The 14694-nt window shown below is 43.0% G+C and overlaps 1 protein-coding gene across 1 annotated transcript in view; it reads right to left on the minus strand.

The window, feature by feature from the left end:
- The window catches only part of LOC308126904 (receptor-type tyrosine-protein phosphatase zeta-like), a gene marked incomplete at its 3' end in the record, with an annotated part of 57717 nt that extends 49068 nt beyond the window's left edge, over positions 1–8649 (minus strand). The window contains exon 1 of the mRNA XM_080491596.1: positions 8300–8649. Coding sequence (XP_080347722.1) covers positions 8300–8363 — 64 coding nt within the window. The 5' untranslated portion in view covers positions 8364–8649. The remainder of the gene's footprint in view (positions 1–8299) is intronic.
- Between the last annotated feature and the right edge of the window lie 6045 nt (positions 8650–14694).

Raw genomic sequence — 14694 nt, forward strand, 5'->3', positions numbered from 1 at the left:
TAAAACTGTTCTGTGTAAAAAGTTTTCTGAAACAAAAAATAAGCATTTTCATTCAAAACGTACTTATTCGTCCAAACGACACAAACCACAACAGAATCACACAATGGATGGTCACGGAGGTAACCCCGCCACAAGGAAGCTTCAGGAGTGATTACTATCGTATTCCCTCTAGTCCTGCCAGGACTTCAACATAGGAAATGTTCCCTGACTTTTGTAAAGCCGCAGGACTATCAAAAGGTTCCGTCACAGGATCAGCTGCAGTGGAGGTAGAAAAAGTCACTGTCATATAAGACATTTAAATAAAAATGGACGAGCCTTGAAACAGTTTGCCTCTGGTTCCCAATGGTCCAACACCAGTACAATGCTGGGGTGCACTTTGTCTGTCATGACTTGTCTGACCTCTGATATAAACACCAGAGGTGCCATACAAAGCCTTTGGCCCTGCGCGTCACCGTCATTTACAAGTCAATGGACACATCCTCTAACAGCAATACAACAGAGACCTCCAAAGGTTGTGACCCACTGTGGTGGCCACATTTTCTAAACATGAATCAAGCTCTGGATCAGAGTATTAGAAGAGTAAAATGAATAACAAAAAAATGTTCAATGACAAGCCAAACTAACCAGAGATATGAATCTGAAGGTTATTTGAGTATTTCTAAAGCTTCATTCAGAGAGAAAAAACTGCTGCCAGTACACAAGTATTCATTTTGGTTCATGCTGAAGCCCATCAGCTGGCCAGTCGAGTACTTGCCTCTCCGATAGCCTCGGTCCTTGGTGCCAGCCTCTTAAAAACAACAACAGTAGCCTCTGTATGTGGGCACAGACGGGGACAGACGGCCATTGTCAGCCGCTGTAACTCCAGACAGACGTTCTGGGCTGGAGCGACCGGGGAGAGCGAGAGCTGGCATTCGTCGATTGAACATTTGCGCGACGGTTTCAGCGACTCGGTTTCAGTCTTCCTCTCCTTTTCACCTTTTGTTCTCAGGTCATCCTGCCATGCTCAGTTTCTGCTGCAAAATCATCATCCCTCACCTCTTCCTCTGGAGATTATAGGGGTTTTTTCTCTGCAGAGTTAAAGGGAAAATGGCAAAGATGATGGGAGAAATTACATTTTCAATATTATAGTTTATTGTCAAATGAAGTGAGAACGGAGAACTTTTGCGTTTTGGGGATTCCCGATGTTCCTCCAAATCTACCAACTTTTTCTGGGTAAACGACTAATAATGCATCACTGCTGTGTGAGAAAAGGAAACCCTCGGCTGCTCTGCTGAGTTTTTCAATATAAAAGAGCATTTCAACCCTTTTACTCCACTTCTGCCTCAGCGACCTTTGAGCAGTTCTTCCAATCACCGCTGATAAAGAGCCACCGCAGCAGCCGAGGACAAAAGTTTTTGACTGATGCAAGTGTTTCCTGGGGAGGGCAGCGCTTCCTGTCCGGGCTCCTCAGCCTCAAAGAGATCCAGCCGTCCTCACGGCACAGACGTAGCCGTGACCGTACGCCGCCACGGTAAGAGCCGGCTGCAGCAAAGTGGATTAAAGAATAAGAGCACTTATGAATTTAATGCTTTATAGATGGAGAGGCCAGATGAGGAAAAAAAACTTTGAGTGGGGGGGGGGGGGGGGGGGGGGGGGGTACAGGCAATTAATTATTTAAAGTAACATCTGTGGTTTTTAGCAAAGCTCCGAGCACAACAGTGCATCTGAGTATCTAAAGTTTAGTTTGAGAGATAAATCAGACAATGAGGCCTTGAACACCTTGACTATTAAATAAATAAAGTGTTGCGTTTCCACTGCAGCAGCAGCAGATACACTGACAACTGTGTAATTAGTCTGCCGGGCCACGGGAGGGCGCTGTTGCTGGTTTTCATCTTTAAACCACACAGACATGTGTGCAGAGAACAAAACGCTTTAAACGTGAACAAAAAGGAGAGAATCCAACATTCGTATGGACCAATGAGGACTCAGATGCCATCAGGGGAGAATCTCAACTATTAAACTATTCTCCTGGGACTGGGTAGTTTTATTTTGAAAGTCACCGTGATCATAGTGGTTGCCTATGTCCACGAGAATGTCTGTGTTCTCCCATTGTTAATGTTTATCCAATCCAATCCAATCCAATGTATTTATAAAGCACTATTAAAAACAACTCAGTTGACCAAAGTGCTGTACAACAATATAAAAATACAATTATAAATACAACAATACAGTGGCAGCACAGAATACACTTTGAGCAGTAAAAGTCAACTTCAACACTGGTTAAAAGCCAAAGAGAACATGCGTGTTTTAAGATGTGATTTAAAAACATGTTTATAGCGTGTTGTTCTCTGCTCGCATGCGTGTGTGTGCTCTCGTTACAAACAACAAACGGCACCCACTAGTGGCCCAACATGAAAACTACATCCTTCTCAGTGTTTCGCCCATTTCTGACATCGTTTTCAAAGAGTTGCTGTATAAACGACGAAACTTTTCTAAAACAAAAAAATACAAAAACTTTTTCTTGTGAAATGTCGGTTCAACTGACTCCGATTTTATTTCTCCCCTAAAAACCAGACAGTTAAGAAGGATTTGGAAAATCTTCCTAACAAGATTCATTTTGCCCTCAGTGTGTGTGTGTGTGTGTGTGTGTGTGTGTGTGTGTGTGTGTGTGTGTGTGTGTGTATTAGTGTACACATAATCTCATCTTAAGCATGGAGTTAAAGCTTGATAGAGAGGTAGGCTGTTTTTTTTTTATCTCTCGTCCACTTTACACGGTGAAAAAAAGAGCAGAGCTAAGGATAGAACGAATTAAAGAAACACCAGATCATCTTACTGGATAATGCTTAGTCTGTCCTCATGGGCTGGACGTATAAGCCTGAGACAAATGTCTGTATTTGGACTTAAAGGTCTTGTGAATTCAGTAAATGATGGGATTTCAAGATATTTGGTAAAAGTGGCAAAACTGGTGTAAGACAATTAAATTATCTCTACTTTTTTGTGTTTTCCTTGGGAATAAACATGGAAAACTTAAAAAGAATTCAATGATCTTAACTCATGTACACTGAGTTTTATCATTCATTCATACAAAGGTGCAGGTAAAAAGAGAGAGCATTTCAGCAGTTTCAACTTTAATATAAAAATAAGTTTGCAGCCCAAATGCCAATTGACTTAATTCAAGTCGTAAAAATTGCTGTAATTCTTCAAATATCTCTAAAGGGAATCATCATTTCACTACACACAGTGCGAAGGTCGGCAGAGCTCGAATATTTATGTTATTAATGCATTCAGCAGTATGCCAGCATGTATGTGCCAGTATTTTGCAGGCAATTACGAGGACACCATCAGGGCCTCCTGTTATGGCAGCGGATGCTTCCCCTCTGCTTCGGAGGCGCTGAGAGCGCCGCGTGGACAGATGGTTTCAGCTCACAACCAGAACACACGAGATGCACACAGTCAATAATACACCTCCACACAGGGAAGATTATATGTATATCCTAAGTGCATTAAGTCAAGGGGTTTTCATAAGCCAATTTATGTGCAGACAAACTCATTTAATACAGAACATTTGGAATATTAGTTCCAATATATTGATTCCGACTGACATTTCAACCTTATTAAATGATGAATTATTGTAGGTCGGAGAGTAATAATCGTTACGTCACAGTAACTCGAGACGAGCTACTTAAGTTTTTTTTCAGGTTTTTAGAAGAAGTGCGTTTAATTTTGCAGAACAGGAATATAAAACAGTCATCACTTGAAATCTACTTCCTCTCATCTCCCCGTCTTAAAGATGCGGTGCCATTTACGTTCTTCTCCACAAGTTTCAACCTAAAGATATTTTTTAAAAAACATAAAAAGTTGAAAGGTCAAAAATGTTTGCATCAGGGGACTGAAGCCTCTCGCTGGTATAGAAGATGGCTGGCCGACAAAGCAAGACCTCCAAGTATCGAGTTACCTTTATTTTGAAATGTCTTTTTTTATATGCAAAACGTCCTCAACCTCATTCTCAATAGTTACTCTCAGTGTTAAACAGTCGACACGTGATAACGCTGTAGAGTACTGGTATCGTGATCGAACTGGAGATAAATCACCAAATACTTTATGAGGACTTTTTTTGCACCGTTGGTTTGTGTCGTTTTTCTTAATTTGTGACTTAAGGCGCCTGCATACTCCCTTTTGAACCCATAAGAACAAGAAGAAAATTCGGCAGTGACGTCAGCCAGCAGCAGAAAAAAAAAGCTTTTTCGGCAGGACTGTTCATACTCCGATAAGAAGCTGCCGAACTCGCAGGCCACGCCCCCTCACAGCAGGCCACGCCCCCTCACAGCAGGCACAAGTCTGTGAAGCGGCGTTTCAACTTTTCAACTGCACAGTTTATTTCTGGCCTCCAGTGCTTTCAGAAATACATTTCTCTGAACTTTTTCAGTTATAAAAGAGTTTTTGTCCGAGCGCCATGTTAGTCCAGTTTTAACTCCAGGAGCTGACAGCTGTTCGTGATGCGTTCAGGTGCATCACGTCAGCCTGGACTCCGACATTTTAACGAGCTGCGGCGCTCGTACAGTAGCGCTGTTACAAGCTAAATATGATTAAAATATTATCGATAGTCATGAGCGAACTAGAACACGCATGAGCAGCACACGGCAGTGCAGAAGTTTCGGCCAGGGCGGTTGGTACAGCCCAAACTAATTTGTTCGGCCAGAAGGAGCTGGCCGAAGGAAATGACGTCATTTTGTTCGACAGGACCCCGCACTGCCGAACTTTCGTCTTGTTCTTATGGAGTATGAAGAGGCCTTTACGCCTCGTTCCCAATAGGGCTCCATGTTTGGTCGAACACGTTGGCATTCAGCACTTGAATGCAAAGTGCAGAGGAAAATAATTGATTGCACTTCAGTTCGTCTTTTGGGAAATATATTTTGCAATCGAGATACATGTGCAAAGTATTCTGCAGCCACGAGCACTCGTATATAGCGACGCTAAAGGTGCAGAATAACCTGTGCCGCATTCTCACACGCAGCCTGATGGTATATAAGATAATAGAGCGCGTTGTCTTTTGGAGGAAATCATCACGTCGCCCAGCAGAAGCGTGAACGTGTCGCCACGAGCTACAGAGAAACCGAAGTGATTCCAGAGAAGCAGAGAGGAAACGCAGGTCTGCTGTGAAGTGGTACGAGCACCGGAGGAGGCCGGCGCACACACAACCGCCACGCTGAGCCGAGTCAGATTGGTTTCAAATCTCCAACCAGCAGAATCACAGGATACTAAAACTCAAGAGTCGCAGGGATTTTATTTTTTTTTTTAACACTTGCATGTACACGTTCCAACATTCCCCGCTTACCGCACTCAGAGGAGACAGACGGTAGGCGTTACGTTCAGACGGAGGCCGCACGGGAGGGAATCGTGCCGTGGAAAAGCATATGGCGCCGCGAAGACGGCCGCGCTTCCTGGCAGCAGACGGCGGGACCAGAGCAAGAGCACTCGCAACACCACAGCGATGGCGTGCCCTTTTTGGACGAGCGGTTTGGAGTTTGTGTCCCGGCATATTGAGAGACAGATGGCGGCAGGACGCTGCCATTCTTCCCAATGAGATCTTTGACTTGTGTACCCGGGAAATAAAACAAACATCAGATCACACCGGGCACCGGCTTCTTTAAACCCAGAGGGCGGAGCCAGTCTGGGATCCCCGAGTTGCTTAATTCTGAGGATCTCCACTTAATTATGGCATTTGTGCTCCGGCGGCAGCAGGCCGGGGGGGGGGGGGGGGGGGTTAAAGACTGGAGGAATTTATAGGAAATGTGAGCTTCATCCTCTGAAACACAAGCAGGAGGAATCACACCGCAATAGAAAGTGAAAGAACGCCTTCATCGGCAGGACTCAAACGCCATCTATTACCCTGAGGCCCCGTTTGGGCGTCCGTTCACACGACAACGGTGCTCAGAGCCACTAAAAACACTACTTTCCTTTTCTTTTTTTTTAAATGCTCGGACTCAGTCATAGATGGTGGAGACGCTGCACATGAGCACAATAGTAAATAGTTCTTCTGCACATGCTCAGTAGGACAATGATGTTTCCTCCAGTGTCATGACTCCGTCCATTTTCTCCTGGAACGAGAGAGCTGCACCTAATAGTGTCCCATTGTGTTTCGAGCGGATTGTCCTCTGCACACGTGTGCTTTTATGACAAAAAAAAAAACAAACAGCACCCACTAGTGGCCCAACATGAAAACTACAGCGTTTGAGGTTTTTAAAATGTTGTGTATGACACTATTCTGAAATGGAAACACAAAAACCATGCGTTTTCCCTTGATATACCATGTAAACAAGGTCTTAAGTGTATTTGTGGTCAAAGAAATAGGACTCAGGTTCATTTGAGGTCACGTGATCAGACAGCGGGCAGAGACGTGAAAACATCAGAACACATCCGAGTCCCATATCCTGCTCCTTATAATACGAAAACCGTATTGAAAACACACAACCTTGTTTAAAATAAATTGTTTTAGGAAACCGTTGGATTCCTGAAAGGATTCATTCAAAAAGCCTTGATGGAAATCGGTAGTTTTGAAGCTCCAAGTTTCCATTTGTATTCGGCCTCCACCAAAGATTTTACACCTTCAACATATTTAACAGCTGATTCCTGTATGACAGCATCACTTTTAATCTGCCGATGATCTCCAACTATCAACGTGAGGCGAAGTGCAGCGTCGCGTCTTTATACCATCCGGTAGCTTCCTCCCCGGGACTTCAAGGTTCAGCAATGTGTCACACACATTTGTAACTCCAGACCTTCTCAGCATCAGAAACACAGAAATATATATATATATTAAAAAAAATAGTCAGCTATTGGAAGTTGCAATTAGAAACAGCCAGAACATCTAAATAAATGAAAGCGTCTGGGTGTTAAAAAGGGCAGAGCACAGTGAAGCATGAATTACAGCACCAACCCTAAATGTGATCGATACCAAACGACAGCCACACTGTCTCATGTGTTCCAGTCTGGTCCCAGACTAAACAGATTCCCATATTGTGGCGTTACCCAGAAAACCTTGTGCTCTTATCGCAGCTTCACAGGACATGCAGATCAAGATAAACGGCTTCTACTGCTTAAACGGAAGGAAAAACTTCCACCAACCTTTAAATCAATAAAAGAGCTGAAGGATCGTCTGATACTGGAGAAAACTCAGCAAACTGTAGAACAGCATGTTCAGTAATTCTGTTACGTGGCAAAATGACCCATATTACTGCCTTTTTTAGTTTCTTTATTCTCATCCTCCCATCATTTTTCTCTTTTGCAAACACTTTAAGGTTTTTTTAAGTGTCTGTATATGTAATCTTAGAAATATGTTAAATCAATATTCAGTAGTTGCAGGGTTCCCCAATACCTTGATCATTGAATTTTGTTTGTCGTTTTCCTCAAACAACTTGGAAAACAAAAGTATTGCAGTGATTTTTGAAATGTTTCCCAAACAATGAGGAACATTGTGTTGATTTGGAAGTGAGGACTTGTTTCAAAAACTTGAGCACAAGCACTCTGCTCCACATCTGACCGACCTCCAAGAGACGAGTCATCTCGTTCCTGTCTTCTTCTACTGCCACAGATGGGATGTGTAAAATGTTAAAGCTCTTTTTTTCCCCCCTTCTCCTCTTTCCAGCCAGACTTCCCCACCTGTTACTCAAATCCACAAACAGCCCTGCTCTGGGATGTCTTTACCAGAGGGGCCGTGTGATCTGACATCTGCTCTGCTGACAGATACCTCCAGTGACTCGGTTTTTTAACAAAGCATTACAAATGTATGCTGGCACATGCCTCTAAGGAGACGATGTCGCCTGTCAGGAACTCATTCAGGTGATTCCTGAGAATTCTAGAGGCGTGCAAAGGCAACAAAGGGGCTGCCCAAGTGCAGGATGTCAGATTTCTTTATGGGCATATTCCACTGCAGCACTTTGTTCAATGTGCGGAGCATGAATTTGCAGAGGCTAGTAATTGAAGAAAGCATCTTCCTCCACACAATCACACCACGTAATAATAAGTTTGTGCAGCAATTGTCCATTCGCGCGCTCATCCAGTAAACACAGTGCGCAACACGCAGCCTCGCGCTCCATCAATAACTTGATGAAAACGGGGACAGAAATCCCTGCAGGTGACAAACTAAATCTGGGAGGAAATACTCGGCACCACGGAGGGGGTTAAAAAATCTCCACATCTGGACTATCTCTCACCGCACATTCATTTTTTTTGTGGGCACACGGACTGTAAAGTGTTCGGGCGCAAAGCGTAATTTTCAAGCGCATCACATGTCAGCGATCATTTCTCCCCAGTTTCTTACCGATTTGTGTGAGAAGCAGCAGCCGGGAGACGAGAACATCGGTCCGCGGAGCCGCCGTTTCCATCGCTTCTTTGCGGGGGATTTGAACGTGAAGTGTCCGGACGGACGGAGGTTCGTGCGGGTCGCGCGGCGGGTCTGGTGCGTAAAAATAAAAAAAAAATGAAATAAGATTAAAAAAAAAAGATGCGCTAAGAGGTCATCGTTCCGTCTGTGCTCCTGCTGTCTGTGAGCGGGACGGCGGGGCTGCGGGCTCGGGTTTGGATTTCTCGGCTGGTTGGGTGATTAGAGAGAGAGACGCACTCCTGCGCAGCGCAATGAGGAGACGCGCTCTGAGCGCGCGCGCGCCGCCCACTGCCCTTAATGAAAAATCAGCGTATGGCGCCTATAAAACCCTCGTGGCGCTTTTTTTCCACAGCGCGTCTGCAGCATGCGGCTGCCAGCCAGGGGCTCTTTGCACCATCATGCTTAGATCCTATGAATGTACATATGATGAAGACAAATTACTTTGTTCTGCACGTGCAGGTTGATTTTTATATAACACGCGGGAGTTGCAGTGATCTCACGCGCACTGTCAAAATGAGCAGGGGGAACATATGGCACAATCCAGGAACCTTAAAGCTTCAATATAACCTCAGATCGTCATCAAGCCACAAAAGTCTCACATCGCCTCATTTAAAAGTATTAATCTAATATTTAGGGTTTTGCTTTTTTGTAGATCAGATTGATTTTGGTATTTAATGAATTTAGAAAATAGACCTTTATTTAAAAGGTTTTAGACAATTGTGTGGTTAACAGGAGGAAATACCTACATAGTCTGTCTGGTTATGTAGCAACAGATTTAGAAAAGGTGAAATGTAAAGTCCTTACAGCACGTTTGGTGAACAGTAGTGATCCATGCTGCCTTCACTCAGTTTTATTTAATATACTGGAACTTCCAATCCCCTGAGCCAAGCACTGCACTCCGGTTCACCAGGATTGTGGGGAAAGCTGATAACTGAAAGGAACTGTTGGCATTTTTTTCTCAGAAAAAGTCTGCATGTACACAGCAACATTTTGAAAGTGTCTGTTTACACTGAAACGACAGAAACTGACAGTCAGACCGTTTAAACAGGAGAAAACTATTTCGTTGTATCTGCTACTCTTAAGATAGTAGCCGGATTGTGCCGGATTGGGCCGGATTGGAGCCTCTTGTGTACCGGCTTTGTCCCAGAACCTTTTCTGGTTCTTCTTTCCAGCAAATTCTAGACCAGCTGTCTCCAACCTTTATGACCAACCACCAACAAAAAGTATGCATAAACGCTGAGGTTGAATTCATAAAGGATCGTTGATATAATTTTAATATTAATAAAGAAATCCATGGATTTTCCTACTTTAGCCATTTTATGCATCTTGACCGTCTTAGCCGCTTTTAGCTATTTAGCCGATCTGCCTTTCAATATTCTTTATTTTAATTTCTCTCAATTTCTTTACATTTTCCTTGTTTCATACTCTTTTCCTCCCAAAAAAAATCTATTCTCTCAAGTTTCATAAATATTTTTTTTTTTTCTTTTAAATTTTTTGAGCAGTTTTAAAAAATTTTAGAAATTCCAGCTAGGAGTTTTCACTGTTTTACTTTATTTAGCCATTTTCAGTCTTAAAGTGAGATCACTGTTGAAAACTACTGTGGACTGCGAATAAAATGAATTTTTTTTTTTATTTCTGAGCGCCTCATGGGGCTGCTACCGAGGAGCTGAAGAGCCACATAAAGTAGATCCACCTTTACGTTCTATGTAAAGCAGTGGAAGTGAAGGGCTTCCCGTTAACCCCAGGCAGTGTCACACACTGAAATCATGTTGTGGCTCCATGCAGGAGGAGCCTGGAGCTCAACCACAGGACGAGTGTTGGTGGGATCTGGCAGGAGGCCGTGCAGCAGGATTCCCAGGAGGCCCACAATGAGACGACCGAGTGTGTCTGAATGGCTCCACCACCACCAGCAACAACAACAACAACACACACTCATGTGAGCTCGCACATGTTTGCAATGTGTGAGGGGGGGGGTCATACAATAACACGCCGCTCGTTACTTGATGTGAATGAATTAGCATAAATTAGAAGTGATAATCTCTCCACGAGGGAGCCGTGTCCCACTTGTTGGACCAACTTTGTTTCTTGGCTGTTACAATAGAGTCTCTGCCCGAGTGTCTCCAGGACAAAAAGCTTATATATATACGCTTGTAAGAGAAAAGCAGGAACATGTTGATCATAGCAGCAGTGAGCAACTTCAGACATAAAACAAAGGGGATCTACGATGGAAGGGGAGGAACTGCTCTCTTTTGGAGGTTTCAGATAAAAAAATAAAAAAAACTTTTAGACCCAGATTTGTTTAAGCTGTAAATAGACGCCGCTGCACGCGCACAGTCTGGCTGTCTGCTTGTGTCGGAAGCAGAAACCGCCTCCTGCAATATATCCGGAGCTTTTTTCCCCTCCTGCTCCTGTTAAAGCTGATTCCGTTCTCGCTGCACACAGTCAGGCAGCCATGGATTATGGATTACGTGTTTGCTCTCTCTTTCCTCCCTCTGACTGCGCTTTCATACGATGAGTGGAACAAGGTCAATAACCTAACGGGAGCTCATTTAGGCTCCCTGCAGCCGTGCATGCAGTGGCCTCGAAACAGCAAAGATTTAGTTATTGTTTTCAATCTTTGGAAGAAGATATGCTCTTGTGGAAACAGTAGAATCAGTTGAGGTTCAGGCCAAACCAGCCACTCGTCTTCCATCCATACGAACACTGAAGCTAATAGACATCCGCTCGCCCCACTTTGATTTGTCGACTGTTAATCCCCACCCCCCCATACCACCACCTCTGAGTCGCCGTTTACACGACGACGTTTCAAGTGAAAACTCTTTTGCTTTTTAATTTTCACGTTTCATGCCAACGATTTGAAAGACGATGGCGGTTTACATGGAAGCTGTTAAAGCGCGAAGAACTACGCAAGTTTTCATGTTTGCTTGGAGCTTCTTTTCTCACCATTAATGCAGTTTTTGCTTCAATTCCAAACAACCAACCCAGATAATTATACATCACTCTTGTCCGATTGATAATCTGAGATTGCAGTTTTTTTAAAATTGCCATCATTTTAAAAATCGAGTTGAAAATGTCAACGAGCGAAAAAAGCAGGGAAAAAAATCATTACCTAGTAGTCTGGTATTAAAACTTCAAGTAGACTTAAATCAATAATAGTGTCACAATTATAGAACTGAAAATGATCTAAATACACTCTAAAAATAAAACTAAAGATGTTACTTTTGAGAGGAAAAATCCTGCTTTCAAGCACCACAAACTTATAAGACTCAACATCACAATATCAGTAAAATATAAGATTTAGTTTTTCCAGATAATTTCAAGATCTTTTCTTATTAGACTTAAATCAAATGTGTTATTTCAATAAAGAGACATGTTACATTGGCATTTGTTGTGTGTATATATATATATATAAATAAATAAAGAGATTACAGTCTTAACAAGTCGCTGGTCTATTTTAAGGCTGAAACAGTTAAAACTGATGATCTGTTACTTAATTCACTCATTCAAAGTCACAAATCAACCAAATGAAAGAATTCCATTTTGGAAAGAAGCACTCAGGAAACCGAACACACAAACTCCACTCCAGGTTTATAAAAAAGGTCAGCCGGAGATGGAAAATCCAACTGAATGCTTAAAACAAGTATTATTTGTCCGTCAGAAAAAGAAACCAACCATCATATTTTACGTTGATGTTGAGATTCACCATCCATTGATTCGGTATATAACTTTATCCAACACGGACTGAGGGTGAAGGGAGAGTAAACTCTTGCCAGGCACTTTAGATAAAGTACTTAACACACTTCTTTCTTGTCGTCATATTTAAAAAAAAAAAAAAAGAAAAGGTATAAAACTGCATCCTTGTCGTTTGTCTGGTTGAACTTCAATACCACCCGACTTTCTTCTCTTTTTCTAAAACAAATAAAAGTATTAGGAAGGTCAGATCCTGAATGGATTTTCTTTACTGGAACGAATTCCACCAAACAACGTCTGGTCGAATTGACATTTCTCCTAATCTTAGATTATGGTGGCGTAATCGACAGATCTACCTCAAAAACTCTCCTTATTTACTTTGCTGCTCGTATTCATGAATTCAACAGTCGCCGCTGCTGCCGGATTCCCTGATAAACTGGACGGACACCAAAACGTTTACAGCCTGGAGCTCGACAGTCGCTTCTCAATAATCCTCATTTCACTTTTCTGCTGCAAATAAAGTGAAAATTACCTGCAACAGACCTCAGATCTTCCTACAAATACCAAACAACCAAAGATGAAGGATCACTGCACCGATTTGTTTCTTAATATATAAAAATCACTGTAAACACCGTAAATACTACTTTGCTTCGTGCCTCCTTGTGGTACAGAGTCACACAATAAAGGTAAAAATCACGCAAAATGTCAGCAAACAATGAATCAAACACCATTTCACACTTAACCAATTCAAACCAAATAAAACACTCAAACTTGCGTACTGGCAGTAATCCAAGGTGACTAAAACACACTGAATACACGCAGCATGTCTACAGCTTGAACCCCCTGAAGTAGAAGAAAGAAGTCCACAAAAGATATAAATTGGCCAAAATAAATCAATAATTAGTTTGTGGTTGGCTCCTTTAATGGCGTCTTTACTTGTAAAATAAAAGAAACAGGAGCACATGAACGTACAAAAGAACATTTTACAGAATGAACATCATTTTATAAAAAAATTAAAAATGAAATACCTTGTAGGACTGGAACTGTCAAGAGTCTAACAAATAATACACTTGGAATATAATCAAATCTAAAACTGAGCTCAAATAAATACTTAAGCTTCACTTTAAGAGTACGCATTTTAAAATCACACTTTTACACATTTTAAAAAGTTCTGGAAATGATCTTACCGATTAAAGACACCAAACCACTGCCGGCCTCAGCTGCTCTCACTCAGGTGAGTCTCAGGTTCAGGTGCACTTCCCACCCCTTTTTATAGACTCCACCCCTCTTACCGCAGACTTCCTGTCACCACCCTTTCACAACCTGACTTCCTGTGTCACATAAACATGAATAGATTTATGTGTTTGAAAGGTAAGTACTTGTTAGCATTTTCTTCTTCTTCTTTTGGGTTTAACAGCAGTTTGCGTCCTTAAAGTCGCATTACCGCCATCTGCTGGTATTACATTACATTGTTTCCCACCGCTCTCGTAGACCCTTGGTAGCACCTACGAGCTATTAATGTTACGGTCGTTCATTTTCCTTTTTTTTATTATTCCTATTTTTTTATTTCTTTCTTCCTTCTCACATGGCGGTCGTCCATTCCCCAACAAAACACACTTAACAAGCAGGTCTCAGTAGCACCCCACCGTCACCCCAAATATCTGCCACTCTATTTTATTGCAGATTATCTTCGATCGGAGGACCGTGAGGCCGGTCGTCCTTGAAATCCGTCTCACAGAACGACGTAGGACCACCGACTCGACCGCGACCAGCGATTTTGCCTCGATTCTCCTACGATGACTATCTTTCGTCTGGGGCGGCTGAAAATCGCACAGTGTGTCGGGGCTTTAAGGGAAAGTGGGTGTTGGGTCCAATCCTGGTTCACACCGATTCACCATAAATGCTTGTTTTATTACTGCAGGAATAAACCAAAGCGCCTGGAGAAAAGCCACGTCGGCACAGGGAGAACATGCAAGTCCTATCAACCTTGTCTACCTGAAACTGTGACGACGTGCGTGTGTGTGTGTGTGTGTGTGTGTGTGTGTGTGTGTGTGTGTGTGTGTGTGTGTGTGTGTGTGTGTGTGTGTGTGTGTGTGTGTGTGTGTGTGTGTCCCTGCCCCCTGTTGCCATGACGGTGGAGGCCGTTACCAGGTTGACAGTGATATTGACTGTTGGGAGGTCAGGATCCTGGACACCACTGGGTGGACAAACACTGGTCGATGTGTGGCGGCACGTGAGGGAGAGAGACGCCAACGGTGGTCGAATTGTGTGTGTGTGTGTGTGTGTGTGTGTGTGTGTGTGTGTGTGTGTGTGTGTGTGTGTGTGTGTGTGTCTGAATGGGTGAACAAGGTAGCCAGTCGATAAGCGTCTGCAAATGAAGAGAAACGCCTGGATCCAGGAGGGTTTATGACGGGCGGCGTACTCAGTCTGAAGGCAAATTGGATTTCAGCTCAGTGGAGAATCGGCCTTTTACCGTCAGTGTGTTTGCCGTCATTAACAGGAGGACACACACCCACACATACACACACACACACACACACACACACACACGCAAAAAGAGTTCCTACAGGGAGAATCTGCACCGTTTTCTAATCAATAAACTCTTGTAAGTCCACTCAACCTTACAAATCACCTTTTGTCCA

This window comes from Lipophrys pholis (assembly GCF_963383615.2).
Source record: "Lipophrys pholis genome assembly, chromosome: 22".
In the NCBI taxonomy this organism is placed as follows: domain Eukaryota; kingdom Metazoa; phylum Chordata; class Actinopteri; order Blenniiformes; family Blenniidae; genus Lipophrys; species Lipophrys pholis.